This window comes from Takifugu rubripes, chromosome 14 (genome assembly GCF_901000725.2).
Source record: "Takifugu rubripes chromosome 14, fTakRub1.2, whole genome shotgun sequence".
Lineage (NCBI taxonomy): Eukaryota > Metazoa > Chordata > Actinopteri > Tetraodontiformes > Tetraodontidae > Takifugu > Takifugu rubripes.
The window spans coordinates 8582259-8607512 of NC_042298.1; the positions used below are offsets into that span (position 1 = coordinate 8582259).

The 25254-nt window shown below is 43.4% G+C and overlaps 3 protein-coding genes across 10 annotated transcripts; 2 read left to right on the top strand and 1 right to left on the bottom strand.

The window, feature by feature from the left end:
- Positions 1-177: 177 nt before the first annotated feature.
- tnip1 (TNFAIP3 interacting protein 1) lies at positions 178-8900 on the top strand. 6 transcript variants are annotated; one of them, XM_029847807.1, is made up of 18 exons: positions 178-540; positions 1257-1439; positions 1888-2031; positions 2150-2235; positions 2322-2381; positions 2974-3183; positions 3480-3574; positions 3934-4102; positions 4246-4395; positions 4494-4559; positions 5711-5842; positions 6130-6258; positions 6345-6479; positions 6568-6693; positions 6813-6896; positions 7315-7530; positions 7778-7862; positions 8011-8900. In XM_029847807.1, exons 2-18 carry the CDS (start codon positions 1292-1294, stop codon positions 8163-8165), a joined length of 2190 nt encoding a protein of 729 aa, XP_029703667.1. In that variant the 5' UTR covers positions 178-540; positions 1257-1291; the 3' UTR covers positions 8166-8900. The 6 variants fall into 6 exon arrangements, with proteins under 6 accessions (XP_029703667.1, XP_029703666.1, XP_029703665.1 ...); XM_029847806.1 differs by having other exon boundaries at positions 179-466; XM_029847805.1 differs by having other exon boundaries at positions 179-451.
- Positions 8901-9344: 444 nt separating this feature from the next.
- gpx3 (glutathione peroxidase 3) lies at positions 9345-12001 on the bottom strand. 2 transcript variants are annotated; one of them, XM_029847812.1, is made up of 6 exons: positions 11844-11977; positions 11308-11512; positions 10734-10884; positions 10512-10629; positions 10075-10174; positions 9345-9806 (listed from the first exon to the last, which is right to left on the bottom strand). In XM_029847812.1, exons 2-6 carry the CDS (start codon positions 11419-11421, stop codon positions 9594-9596), a joined length of 696 nt encoding a protein of 231 aa, XP_029703672.1. In that variant the 5' UTR covers positions 11422-11512; positions 11844-11977; the 3' UTR covers positions 9345-9593. The 2 variants fall into 2 exon arrangements, with proteins under 2 accessions (XP_029703672.1, XP_003970586.2); XM_003970537.3 differs by lacking the exon at positions 11308-11512 and having other exon boundaries at positions 11844-12001.
- Positions 12002-13869: 1868 nt separating this feature from the next.
- dctn4 (dynactin 4) lies at positions 13870-20600 on the top strand. Of its 2 annotated transcripts, XM_029847811.1 has the most exons (14): positions 13870-14042; positions 14709-14779; positions 14895-15073; positions 15209-15252; positions 15433-15540; positions 15981-16001; positions 16574-16647; positions 17056-17168; positions 17247-17356; positions 17470-17543; positions 17809-17863; positions 18206-18313; positions 19292-19389; positions 19466-20600. In XM_029847811.1, exons 1-14 carry the CDS (start codon positions 13908-13910, stop codon positions 19683-19685), a joined length of 1410 nt encoding a protein of 469 aa, XP_029703671.1. In that variant the 5' UTR covers positions 13870-13907; the 3' UTR covers positions 19686-20600. The 2 variants fall into 2 exon arrangements, with proteins under 2 accessions (XP_029703671.1, XP_011609132.2); XM_011610830.2 differs by lacking the exon at positions 15981-16001 and having other exon boundaries at positions 13871-14042.
- The last annotated feature ends 4654 nt before the right edge of the window (positions 20601-25254 follow it).

Sequence of the window (25254 nt, forward strand, 5' to 3'; positions counted from 1 at the left end):
AGCCAATGCCATTTATTAAATATAACATGGATTAATGACAAATTGGATCTTTTCTACAGACGAACTGGCGCCTGTACATTCCAATAAGAATCGGAGAGGACAAGCCACGCCCCTTACTTCCGCCTTACGAGCGGAGGATGGCTCTGTAGTCCATAGATTGTGATAATAACTGAGTTATGATAAACCACCTTTACCCATTCGAAGAACATTCAATCTGAGGCACCAGCGACCGCGGCTGTCTTTTAAACCAACCGAAGACAGCCGAAACGCAGAATAACGGGGCTGCAGTACCTACGGTGGCCGGCAGGGGATATTTGAAACGAGGCTGAGCGCTCGCTCTCGCTGGATCCAGTTCTAAAGATACATTCATGGGTTAAAGCACGGAGCAGTAAAATCACTTCCGCGATAGATGTCTGGGCAGAGAGACGAAAGGGCCACTTCCAGCTGAAAGGTATTCACACAAAAGGTACCTCTTTGTCTTTGATTTGCGATTTAACTCCGCTTTTCGACCGAGTCGCTGGATCGATAAAGCCACATCTGGTGGGTAAAATAGAGGAACTACTACCTTAGTCCCCTTTACTGTCATTAGACTGTGTTCCCCTGTGTTAGCTAGCCGACTGCTAACGAGGATGTTGCTAGCAATTTGCATGACAACAGCGAAAACTAATATTAGCTTTCTTCAGCCAATCAAGACAGATACGATTAGCTTTATTATGCTGTCTTTGGCTGTCGACTTTTGAATTAGGCGTTTGTGAAGAAAACTAAACCAGTTTGTAGTGTAATAGTCTATTTTCTTTTGTCCCTCTTAGTTGGGATATGAACGTTGCATTTGCTATAATTCACTACAAAATACACCATTCTTTCCAAGCCTTTCACTTTAGTTGCATAGCAGCAAAATAACATATATTTTTTAAAATCTTCCTTCGGTGGTCCCTAATTTAAATCCTGGACTTTTTATCTTCGACTTTAAGGCTCGTGTTATGATAAACAATGGGGGGGGGGGGATTCTACCAGTGGAAAACCTTTGACTCGGGGGTTGTTATATAGCTGTGCTATGACAGTGTTTTCATAATGTTCTTTTCCTCATTCCGTGCTTCAGTTTTGCTTTTGCCTTCCTCTAGATGTTTATTGACATTTTACTCTTGCATTCATAATCAGAACCCGAATCGGGCTCAGTAACATCCTGCAGTCGCAAAGGTTTTTTTTTGTTTTTTTGTGTTTTTTTTTAATTCAGTGGGTTATTTTTCCTCCCACAGTTCAGAGGACAATGTTTAGGAATTGAAGGTTGGCAATGGAAGGGAAAGGTCCATACCGCATCTATGATCCGGGTGGGAGCGAGGTCAAAGCCAGAGAGGAGGCTGCCGGAGGATGCAGCTATCGACAGCTACTGGAGGAAAACAGCATACTGAGGGAGCGGATGAAGGGACTTAAAAGCTTAGGTAGGTTCCCGAAAGCAAAATGGTTACCGGTATCTTAAATCTGGGGATAGAGGTAATTTACATCTGCTGTGTGTCCCTGCTGAAGAATGTCTTGTTTTCCAGTTTGCCATACCAAAATAAAAAGGACAGCAGATGCCTAATGTTACTAGATTTTATGCAAAGAAAATGTTCAGCGCCATGTGTCTGCAGTGGCACTATAAATACTTGAGGGGAAACTCCAAAGCAGTAAATGAGGTAGCATGTTGTAAAACCCGATGATCTGCATTTATTGAAATGTCTACATACCAGTAATGTGACTAGTCTGATTGTTTCTTTTTTGACTCATCAGAAGAAGTGCTGCGTCTATAGAATTTCTCACTAAAGTTGATCATATAGTGTTTGAGGACTGTTCAAGTCAAAAGATATACAGTGGTGTCAGACAGAGAAAAGATCTCCTGGTGCCCCGCAGGTGATTTGTTAGAAGAATCTCAGTCGGAGGCTTCAAGGCTTCGGCAACGAGTGGAGGAACTTGTGCGAGACAACGAGGCCCTCAAGTCATCCAGCTTTGCAGCTAGTCTGTGTATGGGAGGGCCTGTTCAGAGTGAGACACAAAGTAGGTCACATGGGCCACAAATTACTCTTTGATTTTGTAGATCGATTTCATAGTTTTCCTCAGTTCAGCTATATAAGTGTAACAACGTTTTCTTAACCGTTATTCCTGCTTATCTCAGGCAAAACCCGTTTACACCCTACTGCAGAGCAGGAGGAAGAACAAACAAGCTGTGTAGGGAAGACACTTCAGCCTGAGAAGCCCAATGTATGCAATTTCTAAATACATTTTTAAATTACAAATAAATTAGCATTGTATCATCTGACCTACAGCCAACTTTTGGGTTTTTACAGGAAGCCTCTCCCGAATTAGAGGTTGGGAATATTGATGCGAAGACCACAGATGCCTTGACTGTACGTACCCAAACCCCCATGTTAGTTAAGACAAAGGGATGGGAAATGGTGATACTTAAGTTATCTATTTAGACAGAGAGACAGATCAGAAGATACACTGCTAATCATAAATACAGCACGTGGTTGGCTGTTGTGTCAATGTTTGCCCAAAGTGATGTTTAAACTACAAATTTCATGAGTCATTGACAAACTCAATACTGGGATAGCCTTCCTGAGTCTTCCTTGGGAAAGTCCAAGATTATTACGGACTAGAATTGCGCAACTGAGTCCTTAACTTGTTACATCAAGGGAATGGGTTACTAGGATACTATACAAGAGTATTTTAGGTACACACATTAAATCTAATGGTACCGACTGATCTAATATACATTTTATATGAACTAGGCCAGATTATTTTTGGTTTCAGTTAAAGAGTTTTCATTGTTTTACACTACATTGAATATAGCAGGAAAAACTGGTTCAACGTATCAAATCCTGCCCGTACGTGTCATGGAAATGGCATCAAGATGACTCATTCCATTTGTCCTGACACATGCTGGGTCATTTTAAAAGGAATCTCTGGCTCTGATCTCATCTGTTCCCATCTTTACAGGCCGGGTCGGCAGCAGGAGTTATCCCGCTCCTGCCTCAGGAGAACATCGAGCTGGCGAGCCAGCTGAAGAGGCTCGAGAGCTCTTTCAGTATATTCGCAGAGGAGTCCAACCCCAACCAGCTGTTGGCTCACCTCGGTCGGATGGCTGTAGAGTTTCACCATCTTTCTTCTAAAGTGCAGAAGAATGAACAGAGGACCTCCCTCCTACAGGTAGGAAGCCTAATGACTGGTGGTCAATGCCCATTTTGTGTTTCTGCTCCAAGGTAGCTTCTTAGGATAAAGTTGTCGATTTGCCAGCAATGGGAATAACTTGAGACGTAGGACTTCCAGTGGCATATTAGGCTCCAGTTTAGGAATGATTATGTGGTGTTGTTGGTGCGATAGTTATAATCTGAAAATGGAAACTCCTCCTTTGTGATATGTGCCTTTAAATATTTATCACCGTCTTTATACAGAATATGAGCATGTTTTATTACTCACGGTGCCTTTCCTTTTATGATATTCAGACTCTCTGTGAGCAGCTCAGGCAGGAGAACAATGAGCTCCGAAAGAAAATGGAAGAAGATCATCTCATCAGGAATCGAGACTTGGAACATCTAAGGTGATTTATAGTTCTCTCTTTTTTTCTTCTTCTATTGTTAGGCTGAAACACCATCCAATAAGGTCCTATTCTAAAAGGGTCTTGTACAAAGATCCCTACTGCTTATTCATTTGGGCTGCTCTTACCTACTAAATTTGGAATAACATCCTCACTCTTAGAGGTTCCTCTGACTGGTTTACATCACCAATGCTGACAGCCGAGCATTCTCTTACATTTTGCGGGAAGTTGTTCTGCTTTCAGTTTTAGCCAGCCTGTATTGTAGGGTCTTCCCAACGGTCATCCCAGAGTATTCCAAAACACGAACACATGCTGGTAATGCTCCAAACAGGTTCCATTTTCACTTTCTGGCCTGATTTCAGGCAAGAGAATCAGAAACTGAAGGAGTTGGTGACGGGTGGAGTGGCGGCAGCGACGCCTGGATCATCCTCAGTTCCAACTGATGCCGAAGCTGCAGAGGCTAAAGAGGAGCCGGTGAAGGAGGAATCGCCCGCCGTACGGCCCAAGATGGAGGTCAGCACACCCCAGAAGGTAGGGAAAATTATACTAAAAAAACAACAACATTTTACTACTTGGTGTCTTTTTAATTTACAGTTATTTACACATGGTTTGTACAACTTTCTTGGCTCTTATTTAAAATGGGTTTTTCTTTTCATTTCCTCAAATCAAAATAGACACTATTGATGAACTTCCCTATTCGAGTAATGAAGGAATATTTTTGCGTGCTGCAGAGTGGAAAAGCTGCAGAGAAAACCCCATCTAAGCCCTGTGATGTGGAGGTATATGAAAAGAAGATCAAGCTTTTGGAGAAGCAGAGAAAGGATGTGAGTCTATTGTTCTTACTGCTCGTCCCTTTTGTGCCATTGGGGAAAACTTGTGGTCGTTTTTTTCCCAAGTCTCACTGTTTCACTGCCTTTTACAGGTACTAGAGGTGAACAAACAGTGGGACATTCAGTGGAACGCCATGAAGTCACAGTTTGAACAGAAGGTACTGTAATGACTCCATTGTGATGGAGAGTGTGGGAAGATGCTGTGTACTTGGCTGATTTACAGTTGCAGAATGAGAGCTACAACCTATTTCTCCATGGCAAACTTCTTGTAGCCCTTTCGTAATCGTTTTGCTTTCACTGGCATATAACAAAATTCAAAATTACAATGAGTTCTTAAGATTCTCAACAAAGCACTTTAAAATGTCAGTAGAAATATAGATAGATAGATAGATAGATGATAGATAGAGATAGATAGAGATAGATAGATAGATAGATGATAGATAGATGATAGATAGAGATAGATAGATAGATAGATGATAGATAGATGATAGATAGAGATAGATAGAGATAGATAGATAGATAGATAGATACTTGTACGTTGTGAAGTGTCCTTTAGTCCCTGTAAAAAACATGTTGTAAAGGCCAATGAAGGTCTAAAATAACAGTTTTGTGAACTGTTTTCAGCTGCCCAGTGACCAACAATGTACATTAACACTAATAACAGGTCAGAATTAGCTTTAAAGTTCTTTACCAAGCAGGAAAAGAGGAGTGCAATATCTTACCATAGAGCTTTAGAATGTAAAGTGCTGCATCGTTTTTAAATAAAAGCTAACAGGGGTTTAGCATGCATGTCTGTTGAGTGCATTTTTTATAAAAATAATGCATTCAATTATTTTGCTTCTCCTGTGGAAAAAGTGTAGTCATGTTGTAGTTTGCTATCTGAAAGTATCTTAACCACCAAGCTTGTCACACCTTTGTAAAAATTCCCCTCACCTCTCTCATACCTTCTGACTTCCTGCTGTGGTGCAGTCAGAGGGCAGTTACGCGCACACAGACACACATACATGCACCAAACTCAAACAAACCTACATTGACACTGTTTTGCGAGACACGATGCAACCTTGGGTCTAAACCACACAACCATAGATATATCCATTTGCGTCATTGGGGTTCTTCATAGTTAACACCAAAGCACATTTGCTTATGTTATTTGTGGTTTGGTTTTTATTTTGTTAACTCTTAATTTGTTTCATTTACATCATCTCTACCGAAGAGCTCGTGTCACCAAATTGCGTTGTTGATATTTTTGCGGTTTGTCTCTGAGATCTCGTCTCTGCAAGCAGGTAAACAAGTTCACGTTGTCCATCAGATTACAGATCTCAGACAACGATTGGCTGAGTCCCAGAAAACTGTGCTAGAGCTGGAGGCAGAACGAGAGCAGAGGCAGCGAGACTATGACAAGAAGCTGCTGTTGGCCAAGTCCAAGATTGAAAATGTACAGGTGAGACTGGGAAAACAAAAGGGTTTGACCCAATTCTGAGCTCTGATCTTTAAGCTTTGGCTGGGATAGTGATGGAGTTTTATTTTCTGTTAGTAAAATCTGTACACGCGTGTGCGTTTGTTGGTTCAAATGAGGAAATGAAACGGTGGAGCTGGCAACAGGTGGCTCAGGCTTAGCAGTTGATATGTCTGCTGTATCTTTTGTTTTTACCGGTGCCAGTGTGCAGCCTAACAATAGCAGGACACAGAAAAGAAAACGTGTTTTTCAAGCATGTCTGCGTGTTTCAGGGTGAGAAAGAGTGTCTCAACTCTGAGACCACGGAGCTGAAGCAGAAGATTCGCTACCTGCAGGATCAACTGCTGCCCCTGAGCAAACAGAGGGAGTATCAGGAGAAGGAAATTCAACGCCTCAACAGGGTGAGTGTGGAACACCTGTGGAACAGGAAAAAACAAAACAATGATCCGCGCCTATATGTGGTCATGTTGGATTTTTCTCACATTAGGCTTTGGAAGAAGCCTTAAACCTTCATTCACCTTCATCCTCCCAACAACCACCTGGCCAGGGTAATTTTGCCGACGCTGCCAACAATCTGAAGAAACAGGAACTGCTGACGCAAATAGCAGTGCTGAAGGAACAGGTCAGATATTGTGTGGATGGCACAGAAAGTTTCAGGGCTTCTGTGGCAATAGTGGGATGTACTCCTCATTTATATGTCCCAACTTCAGGTCAAAATTTTTGAGGAGGACTTCAGAAAAGAGAGGAGTGACAGAGAGCGAATGAATGAGGAAAAAGAAGACTTGAGGCGGCAAGTCGAGAGACTGCAGGGCCAGATTACTAATCTGACCAATCAAGTAAGATATAGTTACTGCATTTATTCTCCCGTATGTGGCCTCGCGTGACTTAGCAAAGGCCTCAGTTTGACTTGAGTTACGACTGAACTGCTCTCTTAAACTTTTATTTTTTGGCTCAGCTTCATCAGGCGCAGAATGAGTGTCAGAGAGAACGAACGGAGAGATGCAAGCTGGAGAGACTGCAGATGCAGCATCATAAACAGGTACTGCTGCAGCCAAGAGTAGCACAGTGTTGCAGATAGTGTTGTTTATTTTATTGTATTTTTGAATGAAGTGGTACCACCAGATCAGGTAGGTGGCTGAGATGGCCGACAGAGCCAGAACTCAGTTTCTCTTTAAACCTTGCAGATTAGCGCCCTCTTGTGACAAAGTGCAGCCCCAACAAGGAGCTCACAGTAATAAATTTAATGAGCACATCGGTACTCCAGAACTGAGCCTCGCTGTGGCATCAATGACTGTCAGTGCTTTTGGCATCATCAGGTGGAACATTTTCACTCCACTGTGGGAGGCGCAGCCGCTGCAGGGTCGAAGGTCAGCAGTGGCCCCTGCCATGACAGGGCCATCAACAGTAGGAGCTGTACACAGATCAGGGATCACGTGTGTACTTATGATCCCTCATAGGGGCAGCAGCAGGAAAGACGTACCTCAGACCCTACGTCAGGCTCAGTGAATGGCCCGCTGAGCCCTCCCTACTGTGGTCCCTTTGTGCAGGTGGGACCGCAGGGCCTTGAGGGCTGGCCCATACACTTCCCTCCCCGGATGCCCAATGCACCAGGCGCCACAGCCGCAGCCACCGCAGCACCACCCCCTGTACGAGACTTCCAGCCTGTCACCCCGGTAAGGGTCCTCAAAGGTCCCTCTGTTTCTGGAGTGATTCTGGTACACTGAGAAAAATGGGCTCTTTTTCTCTTCCTCTATTCCCCCTATCCATTGGAAGCATTATTCAGGCACAATCAGGTCTACTTGTTGCTCATAATCAATAATCATTCTTGGCTTCTGGCAAAACTTTGAGGGCTGCTTGTTGTGGTGAATACGTGCATTTAGTATTTTGAACTCAGACCCCCTCGTCATCTATTTTGGTCAGGGTTTTCCATGGCAGTCATCATTTCCACAGCCCAGAGGAGCCAGAGCAGTGGGCGAGAGTTCCAGACCACCACCAGAAAACGCAGGTATGAGGCCATCATACACCTATCAGTCATTTATCCTCTCATAGCCTCCATTACTGCTTTGGTATCTTCTCACTTGTTCTGGTTTCTATCAACCCAACTGAAATGTGCGCAGCAGTGACGATTGTGGTGCTCTTCTGTGCGTCTGTAGATCAGCCTGGTGCAGCAACAGCAGCAGCAGCTGGAGGAGGAGGAGGAGGAGGGGGAGGAGGAGGAGGAGGAGGAGCAGCAGCAGCAGCCGCGGGGACGGGAGGAACAGGATTTGGGAAAAGGGAGCGTCAGAATATTGACCCTGGAAAGCACTAAATGCATCACTGTACCCACCTGTTGGAGTCTGGGTAGTAGCATGAAAACAGTTTGTTTTTGAGTTGACAAGGTGTGATTTGATCTATAATTTTCCTACCGAACTGTAGATATACTATTGTAATGTTGTTTATACTTGGGTTTTATAAGGCTATTTGTGAGACACTTCACTATTCTGAATACATGTGTTTTTTTTTTTTTTTTTTAATCAGACGGAAGTAATCTGTTAAATATGTTGGAATAATTTAACGTTCTGTTTCATGACATACACCTATGCTATAGTCTCTCTGCAAATGTAACACATGACACTTGTAGAGCTAAAGTAAGCCATTCCCCAGTATGAGGAAGACTGCACTTATTCATTCCAACGATGATTCTATTGGTACATTAAATCAGAATTTACAATGTAAACATTGATTTCTGCAGTACCATCAATGTTATAGAACTGTCCCATGTGTGTAAATGTTCAAAAGTGGTTGTTGAAATACAATAATTTGGGGAAATGAGTCATACCAAAAACATGATTGTGATTGATAATTTATTTATAATCTGCTGTTTTGATAGTTGCATTGACTATATGTAAATCATTGTCTTTAGTAATGCTGTTCTATGTTGTTGTGTAATCCCAATATTGTATTGTAGATATTGACATTGTATGTTTGTATGAGACATACAAGCCTTTTTTTTTTCCATTATGATGGACCTAATCTCATTAAACAACACTTTTACTTGACCACACTGGATTCGATCGCTCATTCTGACACTCTTTTCCATGTATCAGGATTAGCGCCGACATCTCTTCAGCCTGCTCTGTCACAATTATGTGAGTTGTCATCAGCCTGGTGCTGAAATTAAATTCTTTTTAGAAGATTCCAGCATCTCGGCTTTACAGCCAATATTACCTGGACAGCTCCTCACAAGGAAGACACTGCACAGTCATAGTTTTTCATCAGATTTACTTCTAAACATGATCCTGATGGTCAAGAGCTGAAATGAAGCTTCTCTTGAAGGTTTCATTGTAAATGCTGCCAATTGTATTTTCTTAGCTTGTAGCTCTTTTCAAAACTTTTTTGTATCTTCACTGGTTAAATAAAACGTTTATTAGCATGTCACCCTGATCATTCATGTTTACACTTGAATCAAATGGAGGTTTATTCTGAAAGAAAAAATGAGACTTTTGAATGCTTTTTTCATGATTTATTATATTAATGTCCAACAGGTTCTGAGATGAGAAGATGGAAAGACACTGTTGGATAGCAGGGCAGCCTGAATGCACTAAAGAGCTGCCCTGATCAACAGGATCAAAATAGGCACCACAGAGTTTCTGCTTTCAAGCCTCTTTTTCATTCACCATCCCATTTTCGCGGATCAGAACGTGTTGACATTGCTTAATAATGCTAACTCACTATTTTCACTACGATGGAATAAAATCTAATCCAAAATTTTATTCTCATGCAGGTGTTTGTAAATGTCAGCCCTGACTTCAGGCACTTCGATCGATGGGTGCCACCTCATTATTGGCTTCCCATCCGGTCCCACAAGGAACTTTTCAAAATTCCATTTGATGTCGCTGATCCTCATGGGCTCCCAAAACAACCTGCCCACATGGTCGCCAAGGTCCCCTCCGACTGGAGAGCAGGAGTTCTGCGCATGACATTACAGAAGACATGAAAGTAAATAACCTCTGTATGGAGACTTAATAATCAGACACACGAAAAAGGAGTGACTTTTTTTAAGAGTGGTGAATTGCACATTGTTGCACATAAATGTGAGTACTTGCAAAAAAAACAATGCCTTAACATGTAAAATGAGTAAATCCCACTTTAAGGGACCGCTTACAATACCGTCACCAACCACGAGGGGGCGTCGCCCATCACGTGAAAAGCCTTCAGAAATGCAGAGGATCATTTACCTTAAGGAAGGTGTAAACTCCTTGTTCATTCTCTCCATTCACGTCGTCCTTCGAAAACAGCTGGAAGTTTGGCACGAATCCTTTGCCTGGTCTAACATACCTGGAATCCGGGAAGAGGGCAGTGAAGGTCTGAACACTTTGTAAATGGACAGCAGGCCGACATTTTCTTTAAGACAATAAATCTACAGTGGTTGGGCTGCGTACTTTAAAAAAAAAGGTCATGGAACCCGAGATTACTTCTCTGCGCACACACACACACACACACACACACACACACACACACACACACACACACACACACACACACACACACACACACACACACAGGTTTTCCAAATGAAATGAAGCCATGTTGACTGACAGGATCCACTTCTAAAGGTTCTGTTACTGAACATGTTTCAATAGATTACAGAGTAACCCAACGCAGCGTTTCTCACTTTAATCCTGGCAGAATTTCAGCAGGTGCTCCTGGCTCCTGTTTCCCGAATTGGTTGGAGGGAAAGCCGAGAATGATGAATCCACAATCTCTCAGCTCTTCCTGTAGTGCATTCAGATCTGATGGCCAGTGTGGGGAAAAAATAAAATGAAAAAAATTACTAAGACGCGATTCATTTTCAATAGGAAGTGAAGGTTCTGACGTGCGTGGCGCCTCTTCTCACCTTTGTACTGGTAGGTGTACGATCAGTATGTGGCGACATTGACAAAGAGGACGAACTTTCCTCTGAAATCGCTGAAGTCCACTTTGAGGGGCCCATTTAGAACCTGGGCACTGTAGTCGTAAATGGTACCATTGGTCGTTGGATCACAGAACTGGTTATACAGACACAGGCAAGGTTAGACAGCGTATCTACTGCACAATAACCTGCATGTTTAGACTAAATAATTACTGTTTCAGGGGTCAATTTTGGTTTCCATTACACTTTAGAACGCTTGCTGGACAAAGATAATTGCAAATAGCTCAGACCTGATGAGATGCTGACTCATCTGCAAGATTCTGTTACGTTTTAATCAATCTGTGTTAAAATATGTGTCAATATTGGTATAGACAGCTACAAAGCAGATCTACATGAACAAGTTTTACAGTTTAGGAACTTGCTTCTGCTACACTTTTTATATATAAAGTAAAATTCCGATGTGACACATATCAAATCCTGAAATGAACCTGCGTTAGTAGTTAACATCAAGTAATGTTAAATAAATGTTGATGAAAAAAGTTCTAGAAATAACCTTAACCTTTGATCTTTCTCCCAATTCTCTTGTTGTGCTCCAAAATGTGAGTGTGCAGTGCAAACAGAACAAGAGAGCATTGCTCTCAGAGTCCGAAGCACCGTGACGACATTCACACATCTATTATCCTTCTCGTCTCTTGGGTCCCTGGAGTGAGTCCTTGATGATACTAATGCTGCATTAACAAATCCTACCAAAATTGCAGGCTGGCCTTTAAAACAATGTCAAAGCAAATTTGCAAAGCCCTTCAATATACACACGCGGAACATAAGGATACTCTGTGTTTGTTAGCAGTGTCAACTAGTAATACAAATAACAATGCCCAAAACACATCATATTGATTTAAGCAGAACAAGAAAAAAATGAAAAAAACAAAATCAAAGAAACCACAAAAACCTACTTTACAATCACTCAGTCAGTCCTTCATTGAAAGATCTATATCTAGATCTATATCTATCACAAAAATCCAGAAGTGTTGAAAACTGACTGTAAATGTAATCCCAAGAGAAGAAATAAAGTTTAGGGCGATTATCGACAGGCACCTGCTTGAGCGGAACTTCCAGGCTGCTGCAGGACCCCAGCAGGGCCAACAGCGCCAGCGGCAGCGGCAGGTAGGAGCCCCGCATGGTGGTCGTCCGCCTCCGTCCGTCTCCAGCGAGGTATCACTGCGCCTCTGGATGGACTTTACGCCTTCTGACGGGGGGCGGGGCGAAGGGGCGCTGACGCCACTGCACCTGCTGACGTCACTGCACTTGTCACGGTGTTTTATCCATCATTAACGAGAAAAAATCAGACAAATGTGGTGGTGCATGGGTCTCTTTAGTTCTGACCAGCATCCTCGTCCCCAGTCGGTATGTGTGTAGCTACTCTATTTGTCCATCCAGGCAGTTGAGTCTCTGTCGACTCTAAGCAATCAATATGATCTACCAGCAGAATAAGTAACCCTCTGCGTCCAACCTAAGGGGATAAATGCAGAGGATTACTTATTCTTAGATACCTTAGTGAAAATTAAATGAGTAAAATACCTTTTCACCAATTTGAGCATTTGTCTCGTTTTTCCGGAGCGGATTATTTTGTTATTTTATGAAGAACGTTTGACATTTGACTAGGACAATTAGCAAATATTGTCTCTGAGTCGAAAGAAGAAATTGTCTCTCCCTTAAAACAAACATCTCCAATTGGATCTGAGGTGCAATGAGAGTCTTCACCCCTTTTCTCCCCATTGCAGAAACATGTTTATCACCTTTAGAGGGTTTGGTTTCATTGGCAGCTCTCTGGCATACCATATATCCTTTCATCAATCCACAGATTGATGAAAGGATATAGTTTGATATTTTTCTTGTTTTTTAATAGTTAAACGTTCAGAAGACGTTCTGACTGCAATTCTAAATGGAGTCTTTTACCTGTCCTCAACCAGGGAGGACTTCTGTTGTCTGAACTTTATTTCACGGATCACTTCTCTTCTCCGGGATCAGCCGTTGCCATGGTGACCCTGCCCTCAGCCGTTGCCCTGTGTTACTCCGCAGGCCCCTCTCTGTTGCTGTCGGAACACGTCACTGTCCCAGGCAGCAAAAGGAAATAACAGCGGAACACAATTAAAAAACACTGGATCAAGAAAAGGATCGAGCAAAATAAATTTTCTAGCCTTTTTAATTTTCTAGTTTATGCCATAACGTCAAGTTCTATTAAAGGTACCTTTGGTTTAGGCATGACAATCTTGTAAAGCACAGAGTGTTTTTACATTTGTTTATCTTTAATCAGAGATTTGCTAAAAATTAAAACCTTCCCACTTTTTAAATCTGTTTGTATACGTGAATGATTAATGAATGTAGTTTTAGTCACATAATCACCTTTATTGTCATTGCCCAGCAAAACAAGTACAGCAATTTGCTTGCACAGCTATCAAAATAATTGCCTCAATGTATTTAGTTTAAGGTTATTTCTTTCTAATCCCACTGGGGGCTTGTGGATTTATGCTGAAAGGACACACAAAAGGTAAAGTCCTAAACTGTGGTGTATTGCCAGCTAGCAAAAAGTCTTTAAATTTATATTGTTCATGTTTTATTTTCAGACTGTGACATTTGAAAACAAAATTTGCTGTTCTAGTGTCATCTACACTGTCCGTGGAATTCAAATGTAAACAACCGAATGTAGACAAATTCCTTACTAATCTTAATTCTTCACTAATCTTAAGTGTGGATGCATTATGAATCTTTTATTTGTATTTTAACATTTCCATCTGCAAGTGGTTTTTTAAATATAAAAGCAAAAAAAAAAATTGCTGTGAAGTGTCGGTGCCAAATAAAATAGTCAATAAAACCCAAACACCTGTGTCCCATCCTTTCGTTCATCACTTAATGAATTTAATCCACAACCACTGTAAGGAATTGTGTTGTAACACATTTCTGGCGCATTTTTTATCTAGTATTTAAAGGCGAATTGAGTGAATTTTCCTGCCAAATCTTTATCTCTCAAAGAGCGCTTGCGGCGAGGATGTGCAGTTCCGCCTATCTGCCATGTGGGGTCAGTATTTCTCCGCTGAGAACCGGCTGTGACGTCCATCCTCGCCGTGATGTTTGCCACGCCCACAGCCAGTGCTGTCAGTGATGGCGTCCCTTCTGCAGCCCGATAGGGTCGTCTATCTGGTTCGTGGAGAGAAAAAGCTCCGCGCACCTTTATCTCAACTGTATTTCTGTCGGTATTGCAGCGAGCTGCGGTCCTTAGAATGTGTGTCTCACGAGGTACGTAAACGTTTTCGCAGATTTCCGTCTTAGGTTTGACAAGCTAGGTGTTAGCTGTCTCTACTCAGCGATTATTGTGTTGTTAGCCGGGTTGCTCGCTGCGCCGTGGAGGCGGGATCTTTAGCGGTGCTTCTCGGCGTATGGCTCAGTCACTGGTCAATAAAGACTTCGTTGCACAATCTTAGTATCTTATTGGCTGTCAGGGACACGAACTTCCGGTTAGGGTGAGCTATTGCTAGCTTAGCATAATTGGCCAAACTTGCTAGCAAGCCTTTTAGGTTCATTCTACTGAAGCTTTGCTTTTATTCTTTATTTAATATTCGAGTACGAACACGAAATATGTTGTATATGATTCTCCGCAGCTGAAATTCGGGGACGAGCCTGAGAGGATTATACAGTTATTAGCACCACACCCAGCCTGATTTAGCTCTGATTATTAATCGATTACGATTCAGTTCCTTCTCAATCGTTCCTCCCTAAAAAAGGACATTATATCACATATATTAGCCAGCATTATTGTTACTATATGACTTTATGCATTAATGACTATGTTTCGTCTTGCGACAGTACCTGTCAACGTCATACTAAACTAATCAGTGTAGAGTCAACTTTAAGAAGTGGATCTAATGATTTTCCGTTTCTAAAAACCATAATTTGGGTGTTTAGGTGGATTCCCATTACTGTCCGAGCTGTCTGGAGAACATGCCATCTGCAGAAGCAAAGCTCAAAAAGAACAGGTAAAAAAAATCCATATGCAGGACTATCCAACATTCATGCATGTCAAGTTTATTGCGCATTTTAAAGGGATTTGCACAGCCAGTTATTTCCATTCATTTCTTGGCTTGACTGCAGGTGTGCGAATTGTTTCGATTGTCCGTGTTGCATGCACACGCTGTCTACTCGTGCCACCAATGTCCCAGCTCCTCTGCCTGATGACCCAACCAAGACAGCCATGAAGAAGGCTTATTACCTGGCCTGTGGCTTCTGTCGCTGGACCTCCAGGGATGTGGGAATGGCTGACAAATCTGTTGGTGGGTACTAAAAGTCAGTCCATAGAAATGCAACATTAGAAATACAATGGTACAAGTAATCTTTTCCAGTTTGTCGAGAAAGTTGTTGTCTTCATCCTTGACATCTCACGTGTTTGTGTACTTTGCTCACTGCAGCCAGTGGTGGATGGCAAGAGCCAGAGAATCCCCATACTCAACGGGTGAGTTCCTGCCTCATGGCCATTTTATTATCTTCAGTTAATCACATGTCTTCTCATCATGCAAACTGGGTTTTTAACAAATATGTGTTTAAATAAAAACACAGTTCCCTGGAAGCATAAAGACGTTCTGTAGTGCTTAAATATTGTATTATTTCCTAAATATTTGTATTATTTCGACAGATTAACAAGTTAATTGAGTATTACCAGCAATTGGCGCACAGAGAGAAGCAGGAACGAGACCGGAAGAAACTGGCAAGGAGACGACAGTGCATGCCTCTGGCATTTTCGGTACTCTGCTCTTTCTTTTCTGATATTTTAGTCCATTTTCTTTAAATAGAACAAAATCAAGTAGTAGATTTATCAACATTCCAAATGGTGTTACTAAGGGCATTTAAGATCAGCACGTCAGTGAAGAGATAATGCAAATTATATGATCTGCTCTATCTGTATGTAGATGATTTTAAAAGATTGTACGATTTCTGAATTATTTCTAGTCAGGATATGCACACCACCTCCTTTATTTTGCTATAATATTTTGTGCAGGAGCCTCTTTTATGACTAAAACAATGTGATATGTGGCTGCAGTTTTTGATGTGTATTTTTCGCATATCACCAAATGTCACTAATGCTTGTTGAACTGTTCTGGTTTACCTGCTTCTTTGTTCTCTCTTTTTTCCTTTGCTTATGCACTCTGATATATTTATATATATATATTTAACCTCCCCCAGCAACACACTATTCATGTGGTGGTGAGTTGTATTTTTCAAAATTGGAGTAGTTTAATTTTGCCGTAGTGCCGTCTTCTCCTCAGTCCTCTTCTTCTGTTAGCTGCAGCAGTGTGAGCTCACAGATCACATGAATGTTTCCTTGGGGGAATGAGGCTGAGATGCACAATGGGAGCCTTTATGCTGCTCAGAGAAAGAGAAACACTTTTAGGGTTGGAGTGCTGTTAATCCACCGTCACTTCAGCACCGTTAAGAACCAATGATTCATATAGACATTGTTGGGACAATTTCCTTATTTTTTTCTATTCAAATTCAGTTAAAACCGGTGACCTTCGGCCACAGACTGAATTGGCTGCAGCCTCCTCAATCTGTGTAACAGACTAACTGACTTCACAGCTGTTGCTGATTTTTCTCTGCCACAGTATTTTTCTTCCTCCTGGGCAGACGGGCTCCTCTTAGTGAAAAGCCAGCATGTTTGTGTTGTGAAATGTCACTTTTTTAGCATTTAAGAGCTGTGAAAAGTTGCTGGTCTGAGTATGGTGTCAGTCCAGCTTCACCTTCAGTGATCTCTGCTGCCACCTCTTTTATCTTCTCAGGAGAAATATGGCCTCGGAACGCGTTTGCAGAGACAGAGGCCTGGAGTTCCCATATCAAGCCTGAGTGGCCTTTCGTGAGTGGCCTTTTATTCACACAAACATTGGAACACAGAGTAGCTGTGCTGACATAGACGAATGGATTTATGACCTTGCAGCATGTCATGAACATCAATTTTATCAAACCTTGAAACATGTCTTGACACCTTCATACATAATTCTTCAGTGTCGCCTTTATTTATCTCAGTGTTTCACCAGAGAGATGCATTCAAGGACCCCGCACAATATGGGAAAATTAATAATTTGCTGACAAATGACACTGTAAGACGCAGGAGCAAAATTTGAAAAGGCTTTTCGGGAAACCCTGACAGCTTTTAAGTTTGTTTAAGAAAACTTTGGATCTGAATGTGATTACTGAATAATTCAGATTTCAGCCCATAAGTATTTCATCAGATTGCTAATAGCTGTATATTTAACATGCATAGCCTCAAAGAGGGAGAAGATCAGAAGGAGATCAGCATCGAACCTGCCCAGGCCCTGGACGAGGTGGAGCCCCTCCCTGAAGATTGTTATTCCAGGCCCATCAGCTTAACTGAAGGTGCGCTCCGCCTCACAACAGTGCCGATCTCTTATCGACATAATTAAGAACTAAACTGAGTTTTCGTATGTTCTCCAGTGACTACGCTCCGCCAGCGGCTTCTCCAGCCCGATTTCCAACCCGCCTGGGCATCGCAGCTCCACCCCAGACACAAACACCTCCTGATGAAGCGCTCACTCCGCTGCCGGGTGAGCGTCGTTCCAGCATCCCACCAACGAAGACTGTCGATCAAAGACTGTCACAGCCATGTAGACGTCGACCCCGCGATAACGCTCTTTATCTCGATTTTTCCCTCCCGCAGAAGTGTGAGCACAACTTGAGCAAGCCAGAGTTTAATCCCACTTCAATCAAGTTTAAAATTCAGCTGGTGGCTGTGTGAGTATCCACCATTAAAAATGTGATTCATATATAATGTGACCATATTTTAATTAACACAAATGCCGGTGAGCCCGAGGCCTGGCTTAGTTTTTGTTTTGATTAAGATCTCCAAAGTTGAGCTGAGTGTGGTTACATGATGTAGCTTTCCCTCCAGAAACTGTTCAATCCTAAATGGAATGTTGTGTTTTTTCCTCTAATTATGAACACACCTTCCAAATGCAGTGTTTTCTATGTTTAAAAATGCCCTCTATGCTTTCTAAAGGAGTTACATCCCTGAAGTGAGAATCATGTCCATTCCAAATCTCCGATACATGAAGGTAAGCGTGTGCACCGCCTCTGCCATTTAAGATTGTTCCTGAGGGAGAACCGCTGTTTAAGCTGACGGAGGTTGGCAAATCCAGTTTCAATTTGAAAATGGAACATGGAAACCTCAAAAAACTCCCTTTTTTCCCGGTGCTTCTACCCTCAGGCCAGTCAGAGCTCCGCTGAGAATAAGAGGAGTCTGTTCCTGCCTCGGCTTTCTTAGTCATAGCTCATCCTTCATCCTACACGTTGGGGGTCAAAAGATGACCCATCCTGCATCCCAGTGATGTCAGCTTAGAAAACCACAGGGGTCAAGGTTAAACTTTTGTTCCCTCCCCTCATTCTTATCTGTTCAGGAGAGCCAAGTGCTGCTGACCTTGACCAACCCGGTGGAGTCCATCACCCACGTTACTTTGGCCGCCTGCGAGGAGGAAGATCCTGACACTATTAACAGCACAGCCAGGGTATTTAACCACACGGAACTTTAAATGTTTTCTGATCAAGATTCTTTCTTAATCGTTTTAATATTGCTTTATAATAGCTTGTGCAGCTTTCAGCGGCTTCACGGGTTAATCCAGTATAACAAGCTGTCACAGTCACCGCAGCAGCTGTTTAATGCCCGGCTGACAATGTGATCAATGTCATTCCTGCGTTCTTCTTAACCAGCTAGAGATTTCAGCCCCTGTGTCGCCTGTTCTGTTTAGCCTCCTTATCGTCTCATATGCGAGCAGGCGTGTCCCATTTCTGCTTCCATCTGTCAGCTGTCACGAGGCAGCGAAGAACACGGTGTTCCTGCAGTAAACGGTCTGCTGAGCGGCCGCCGTGTGGGTCTCGGTGACTTGGGGGGGGCTGTTTGTCTTGGCATCTTTAGATATGAACTCATGGGCCAGAAGTAGCAGGGGTGAGCTCCCGGGCCAAAGTGGAGCAGCTTCGTGAGCAATTTCCATTCAGGTTAAAGCCAAACAGAGGATGCACTCCTGTCATTCTGCTCCATCTGATGTGCAAACAGCTGCAGGGCAGCGAGAAGCCGTGTTGATTTTTGTGAGCTCGAATCATCTCATGGATGGTTTCGCTCATCTTTGAATAAAGTGCACCACATCTTAAGAGCGCACTTGGCGTCTGCAGGGCGGACATGCTCAGATTAATTGTTTATGAAGCCAGGTGTCGTCACATGAACGAATACACTTATTAAACATTAACAAGCTTTTTTCAGAATAGAAAAACTACTTTTTTTGAGATTATTGATTTTTAGAATGCGCAAAATGTGTTGATGTTTATCAGTGCATGTCCACCAGAGGCTTTATTTCAGTTCATTTTCTCTTTTTATGTTGTATTTCGTAAAGCTTTGGCCCAACAGTTGATTCGCACAATTAAAAAAAATAATTAGATTGTTGATTTATTAATTTATTCTTTCTCATTAAAATGTTTGTTTTATTTTTTAGATAATTGTCCCCACCAGGGAACTGGTCTTGGCAGGAAAGGATGCTGCTGCAGAGTACGATGAACTGGCTGAGCCTCAGGACTTCCAGGATGACCCAGAGTAAGTGGACAATCACACGGAGGAAAGAATCCCCTCAGACTGGAGGCGTTTTAACCCGTCGCTCTCTCTCCTCCAGCATCGTTGCCTTTAGAAAATCCAACAAACTTGGCTTCTTCATCAAAGTGATCCCTCAACGAGAACACGACACAGACGTCGTGGTCTCTTTTAGGATGCGACACGACTTCCGGAACCTTGCGGCTCCCACCAGGCCGAGCGAGGACGGAGCCGAAACCCCTGCCGAGCCCATCTGGCTCACGCACCATGTCGATCTGAGTCTGGGACCACTGGCTCCATGAATACTCACGCCGGCTCTGTGTAAACTGGGATTCATCCACATGTACCAATGGTTTCTGATTCTGCTCTGGTGTACTTGAAACTAGAGAACCAGTTCAGTTGTTACAGGTTTTTAGTTTATCAGCTATGATGGTGAACAGACAGGATTTGCACTGATTGTCTGACCCAGTTTATATATGACAACACCCCTTCACCATAGTTCAGTTCTTTATTATCATTATTATATTTGCTAAATGCTTTATCAAACCGTGACAATTGACTTTATTGTCCAGTTAGCGTCCGTTGCAACTTGGCTGAAAAGACACTTTCAGAATTAACTTATCGATTGCTTATTTAAAAAAAAACAAAAAACGTTTTATTGTTGGACATAAGAGGATTCAATGCGATTCTTTTTCTTTGAAGGAGCAACTGTCACGGCTTTTGTCACTTAAAATCTTTCCTCACTGCTCTTGTTTCACTGGAAAAGGGACTTTAATGAGTGTGGAGGAATAACAGATGGTGTTAATCGAGTGTAAGCATATGAGCAGAATCAGAAATCACAAAAGTCCAATGTGAACTCTTTCCAGCTGTGTTGCACACTCACACAAACACACACACATACACACCGCTGCGCTTTAAATTAGTATCCCAACAACTTGCATGCTTACACTAAATATCTCTTGTTAGGCAATGCCAGTGCACTGATCCTGATCCTTTACTCCTTATCCTTTCGCATAACGACCAATGTCAAGAGCTCATGACAATGTTGTGCAAAAACTGGTCATTTAAGGTATTTAGACACAATTTCGTGATTTTAAAAATGTTTTGAGTTGAAATTCTGTCAGTGTCCCAAATGCTGCTGGTTTCATGTGCGCTATTAAAGCAGAGCCTTCCAACAAGCTATTATTATTCTGTAATAAACTAGTGGATCAACGAAACAGGCTTCCTGGATTTATTACTGTAGGGGAGGTTGTGTTTCACCACAGGGGGGCGCTGCAGGCTCAAGGTTTCAGACGCGTTACACGTGAGGACATAGGAACACGTATGAACCTATAGGAGCCGGAAACATACATTAAATTATAGAGATACTTGACAAAAGCTCCCTGAGAGAAACACTTTAATACCACGAGCAACGGTGGATGTTTTATTTTTAATTTTTAAACGTCAGGTTAAGTGTCATTATGGTCCAAATGTCCTTGATGATTTGAACTCACCACATATCAGCGATGCTCTACAGATAAGGTGTGTGTGTGTGTGTGTGTGTGTGTGTGTGTGTGTGTGTGTGTGTGTGTGTGTGTGTGTGTGTGTGTGAGTGAGAGAGAGAGAGAGAGATGCATCTGTCTAAAGAGGCCTGACTGCTGTGTAAAGAGACTAACTCTGGCTGAGCAGTGGAGCCATGAATTTTATTTTATCTTTGCAGCAGATATAAACAAGGCCTGAAGAGGACTGTAAATCAGCCCTGAAGATGAGACAATAAAGCAGACGTGAAACTGAGTCTCAGCCTCGCTGCGGTGGATGGTTTCAGAGGTGCTCGTTGCTGTGTGGGAGGCTGCCTTTCAGAGGGGTGCACGTGTTGTATCTTTTCCTTTTGTTATAAATGCTGCACTGAAGCTGCACATGATGCTTCTAATTTCATAACACAGGAAGATGTGAAATGCATATGTCGGTGGAGGTTTATGAATCATGAGCGAACCTTGAACGATGCCCAAAAACACAGTCTGGAAGAGAAATTTTGCATTCTTCTTGGTCGGAATAATATTTTCCTGGATCAAGGATGAAATTGTTTCATGCTCAGCAGCTCAGCATCAGCTTTCTTCTTATTTGTAGGACCTTGTTCTGCAAACAGCAGAAAAATGTGACCTTTGACTGGTTTATAACGCCAGTGGTTTAACTAGAAAATAATATCAAGGTGCTGCTGTTTTTGTTTGTTTGAAGGCAAACAAGGAAAAAAAGCTTTTATCGTCATAAACGGATTATGTTTTCATTCTTAATCACATGGCTCATTAATAATGCAGATGATGGTTTGATTTGGATGAGCTTTCTGGTACCAGTCTGGGTTTTTAATGACCACCAGACCATCGTAATGTGGTTAATTAGGGGAAATTAATGATGTCTGCCCCTAATCCTTGGTGCATGAATGCCTGTTTGCACGCCAGACCTGTGAAACCTGAGATTTTCTCTTTCTCCTGATGTCATTGTCTCCCCATCAGCCTCCATTTCCTCTGCTTCTCCTTTCCGTCTGCACTCAGATGGCAGTGGGTTGTTGGAATGTTGACTTTGGAGGGCCGGCCGAAAAAAGATCACTCTGAGAAACCAGCCAAGCCTCGAAAACCTGCTCCGAGCCCCCTCTCACAGATACTGGACGTGCGCGCTTTGCTGAATTCATCAGCAGGATTTCAGGAGCAGCATTGAGACCCAAAGCCGGCACCCCAGGGGGGTTTAGGCCTCAGGGGAGCTGCCAAACCTACTGGAAGTCAAGTAAAAGAATCAGCTGAGTCCAGATTACTTATTCCAAATAGAGGTGGAGGATGGGGGGGGGGGGGGGGGGGGGGGGGGGGGGGGGGGGGGGTGATGGATAGGTGGATGGCTCCTGACGAGTCAGTGGTGTATTTCTGCCTCTCGACTGACTGCTGGGATAGACTCCAGCACCGCCGTGACCCTGATTAGGAACAAGTGCCACATAAGATGGATGGAAATGATGCTGCCGACTCCCAACAGTCCCAGTCCCAGATTGACAAGGACTCGGTTATCTAATCAGCATCAACTGGCAGCACGGTCTGCAGAAGGGCGGACATGTTTTGCAGATTTTCAGCCTGTGCTCTCCAGTTGCTCTCCAGTTTGGCTCATTATGCGTCCAAATACTTGGGAGAACACATTACTGTTCATCCATCCAGCTTTCACTAATCGCTGTCTATTCCGAAACAGGGTCATGAGGGTGCTGGTGGGCACCACCCAGGCCAGGTCACCCCACACGCCCAGAGGCCATTCCGAGTCTCTAATCGGCCTAATAAGAAATTTATGAGCTGCAAACACTCCATATACTGTAATTCCAAAATTTTAATGAGATGATTTGAAAGATATTTGCTTTAACTGTGCTGGACCACTGCTTCGTTGCCACACACGTGCGTATATCAGCAGCCACAGCAGCTCTTAGAGTCTCCTGACATTTAGAGGAAAGCCTTTGCATGATTAGAGTTGCCAGAAAAATCTTGATTCAAATGCCAGAAAGCTTCTAAAAGCTTGAAAATGAAGGTCCTCGAATGACAACCTGAATCAAACCCACGCAGCCACCAGCAAACCTGCAAGCTGAACAAAGAAAGGGCCTCAGTCGGGGCGACACTTGTCACAGGAGTCTTCGCGGAGGTTTGCTGAGCTCCATTAACGTTTGGTAACGTTTGGCCTTTTGCAGCTCCTCCGTGCAGCCAAACCTGCGGTGCTCCGGTCAAACACGCCCCACCATACACACTGCGTGTCCACATGTATGCAGAGAGGCTCCCACCACTGAGTGGTGCCATATTTCAGCCCAGTTAATCGATGCGGGAATTCGGTGAGAGTGCGGCTGGATTTGTGGAGCAGGAACATGAAATGGGGATTTGCTGCAGCCTCTATCACTGGTGCATGATGGAGGTGGAGAGAGCACTTAGGATGATAATAATTCCCTCAGATGGGAGTTCGTAGGGTAAAAAAAAGCCGATTCAAATGTTTTTGAGGCCTATAGTGCACGTGAGCGAGGAGGGCTGGCGGAAGTTTAACATGCGCTCTCAGATCTTATCTTTGATCTCATGGTTTATCGCGGCGCTTTCATTTGGAGCCGACATTAAAGAGGCTACATTATGAAGCTTTTCAAAGTCAGAAGCTGATATAGAAGAAATGAGCTCTGATAAGCCGGGAGAGATGATATGGACCGGGATATGAAGCTGGAAGTTCCAAGCATCTATTATTTACACAAAAGTCCGAGGGCAGCTGTTTATCGGCAGTCTGAAGACAGGGCACCGTCCAGCGGCGCTGTGGCTGCTCACCGGTTGACATGGCTGGCTCTTATAGACCGGCCGTCTGCAGTGCTGTTCCTTTTAATTTCCTGCTGATGGAGCTCACAGATCTGATTTCCTGCTTACAGGAAGGGAGAGCAGCAACCTTGGTGTCAGCACTCCAAATTTTATGGGAGAATTTGAAGTATTGCGTCAAAAGAGGGCGGTGGAACTGCCATGATTGTGGAAGAAAGTTTCACAGCAATTCAAAAGGGAAACAGAAGATGGAGTTGGTAACACAGGAGTTTCTGAATATGAACATGAGAATGTGGTGGCCAGTTGCAGGATAAAGTGCAAAAACGAGCATCACAATATTTGTAGTTAGCTGAGACCAAGCTAATCCTAATGCTAACACATCCGCTGCTCTAAAAAAAAAAAATCTGCACACGGAGACGATGTTTAAGATTGCTGAAGACTGAAACAATAACTTTTGCAATGAGCATTTTTGACGCGGGAGTTTGCAGACTTGTGGGAGCGGTTGATGCATGATTCTGGAGACTAAGGAGGTAAAACACAAGTCGCAGATAAAAAGGAAAGGGTAAGCTCCAGTGGTGAGTGAGGGGCTTTTTTAACAAAAGAAACTCAGCGGATGTGTCGCTGCCGGGTTTCCAGGTGAAGAAGGTCAAAGAAATAGAGGATGAATAATGGGAGGGAAGGGAGCTCCCAGGGGGAGAACATAAATCTCCACAGAAGGGGAAATATTTTGGTCTGGGACCAATCACAAGCATCTGCCGCTCCTTTAATGCCGAACATCCTCTGATAACGACGTCGCAGGAGGGAATCCTAATTGGATCTAATTTCATTCGTGGCAGATTTGAATCACCCACATCTTTGTTTCATGGGGCCGTGAACGATGGGCGGACAGGGCAGCGCGCTCACACCTCCAGCTGACTCAGTGCCAGCGGAGGCGTGAGCGTGACTGTGAGTTCTCGGCCTCGCCGACCTTGGCGCGGCAGTAACACGTTCCCTGCACGATCCCCATCTCCAGCCTCGGATGGTTCCACTTGCTCGGCGCTGCATCCAGGAGCGCCTCTGGGCTCAGTTCCTCACACTTCAGAGGCACAGGTGGACATTTCCCTGCATGGACAGCTTGCTAACATGTGGGCGTCAGGCTTTGTGTGCCTGTTGGAGCTCACGCCCCACCGTTAACAGGGCTCAACAGCAAATATCCAACACCTAGTTGTTTCCAAAAGCTATGTTTTTCTCACTTTGCTGGGTTGCCCAGTATTTTGATGCTAGGGGTTATTGATACATGACCTCACGAAGAGAGAAACAAAGCATTCCTTCCCCCTCTGCACAGCATCAAAACTGCATCTGCCATTTCTCGCCGCGCATCACTTCCTTCCTCTCCTTCACAGCTTTCGCTGTCATTGTTTCTTCTCTCTCTCTCGCCTCATTGCCCCGGCCATCTTTCCATTTCTTCACCCCTCCCGTCCCACCCAGCCTCTAATTAGAGGGGAGTAAAAATAAGAGCGCCGTTGCTAAGCCGGTGAGCTCTGCAGTCGAGAGCTGCCAAACGAGAAAACCTTTTCGGGCCCTTCTGCCAGCACACGGCGCCGAAGTG

Excerpts from the sequence above, each read along its gene's own strand:
- tnip1 (XM_029847807.1), top strand. The coding sequence starts at position 1,292 with ATGGAAGGGAAAGGTCCATACCGCATCTATGATCCGGGTGGGAGCGAG. Across the intron at positions 4,396-4,493 it reads TGGAGAAGCAGAGAAAGGAT|GTACTAGAGGTGAACAAACA; the intron begins GTGAGTCTATTG and ends TGCCTTTTACAG. Across the intron at positions 6,480-6,567 it reads TAGCAGTGCTGAAGGAACAG|GTCAAAATTTTTGAGGAGGA; the intron begins GTCAGATATTGT and ends TCCCAACTTCAG.
- dctn4 (XM_029847811.1), top strand. The coding sequence starts at position 13,908 with ATGGCGTCCCTTCTGCAGCCCGATAGGGTCGTCTATCTGGTTCGTGGA. Across the intron at positions 14,043-14,708 it reads TAGAATGTGTGTCTCACGAG|GTGGATTCCCATTACTGTCC; the intron begins GTACGTAAACGT and ends TTGGGTGTTTAG. Across the intron at positions 16,002-16,573 it reads AACACACTATTCATGTGGTG|GAGAAATATGGCCTCGGAAC; the intron begins GTGAGTTGTATT and ends TTATCTTCTCAG.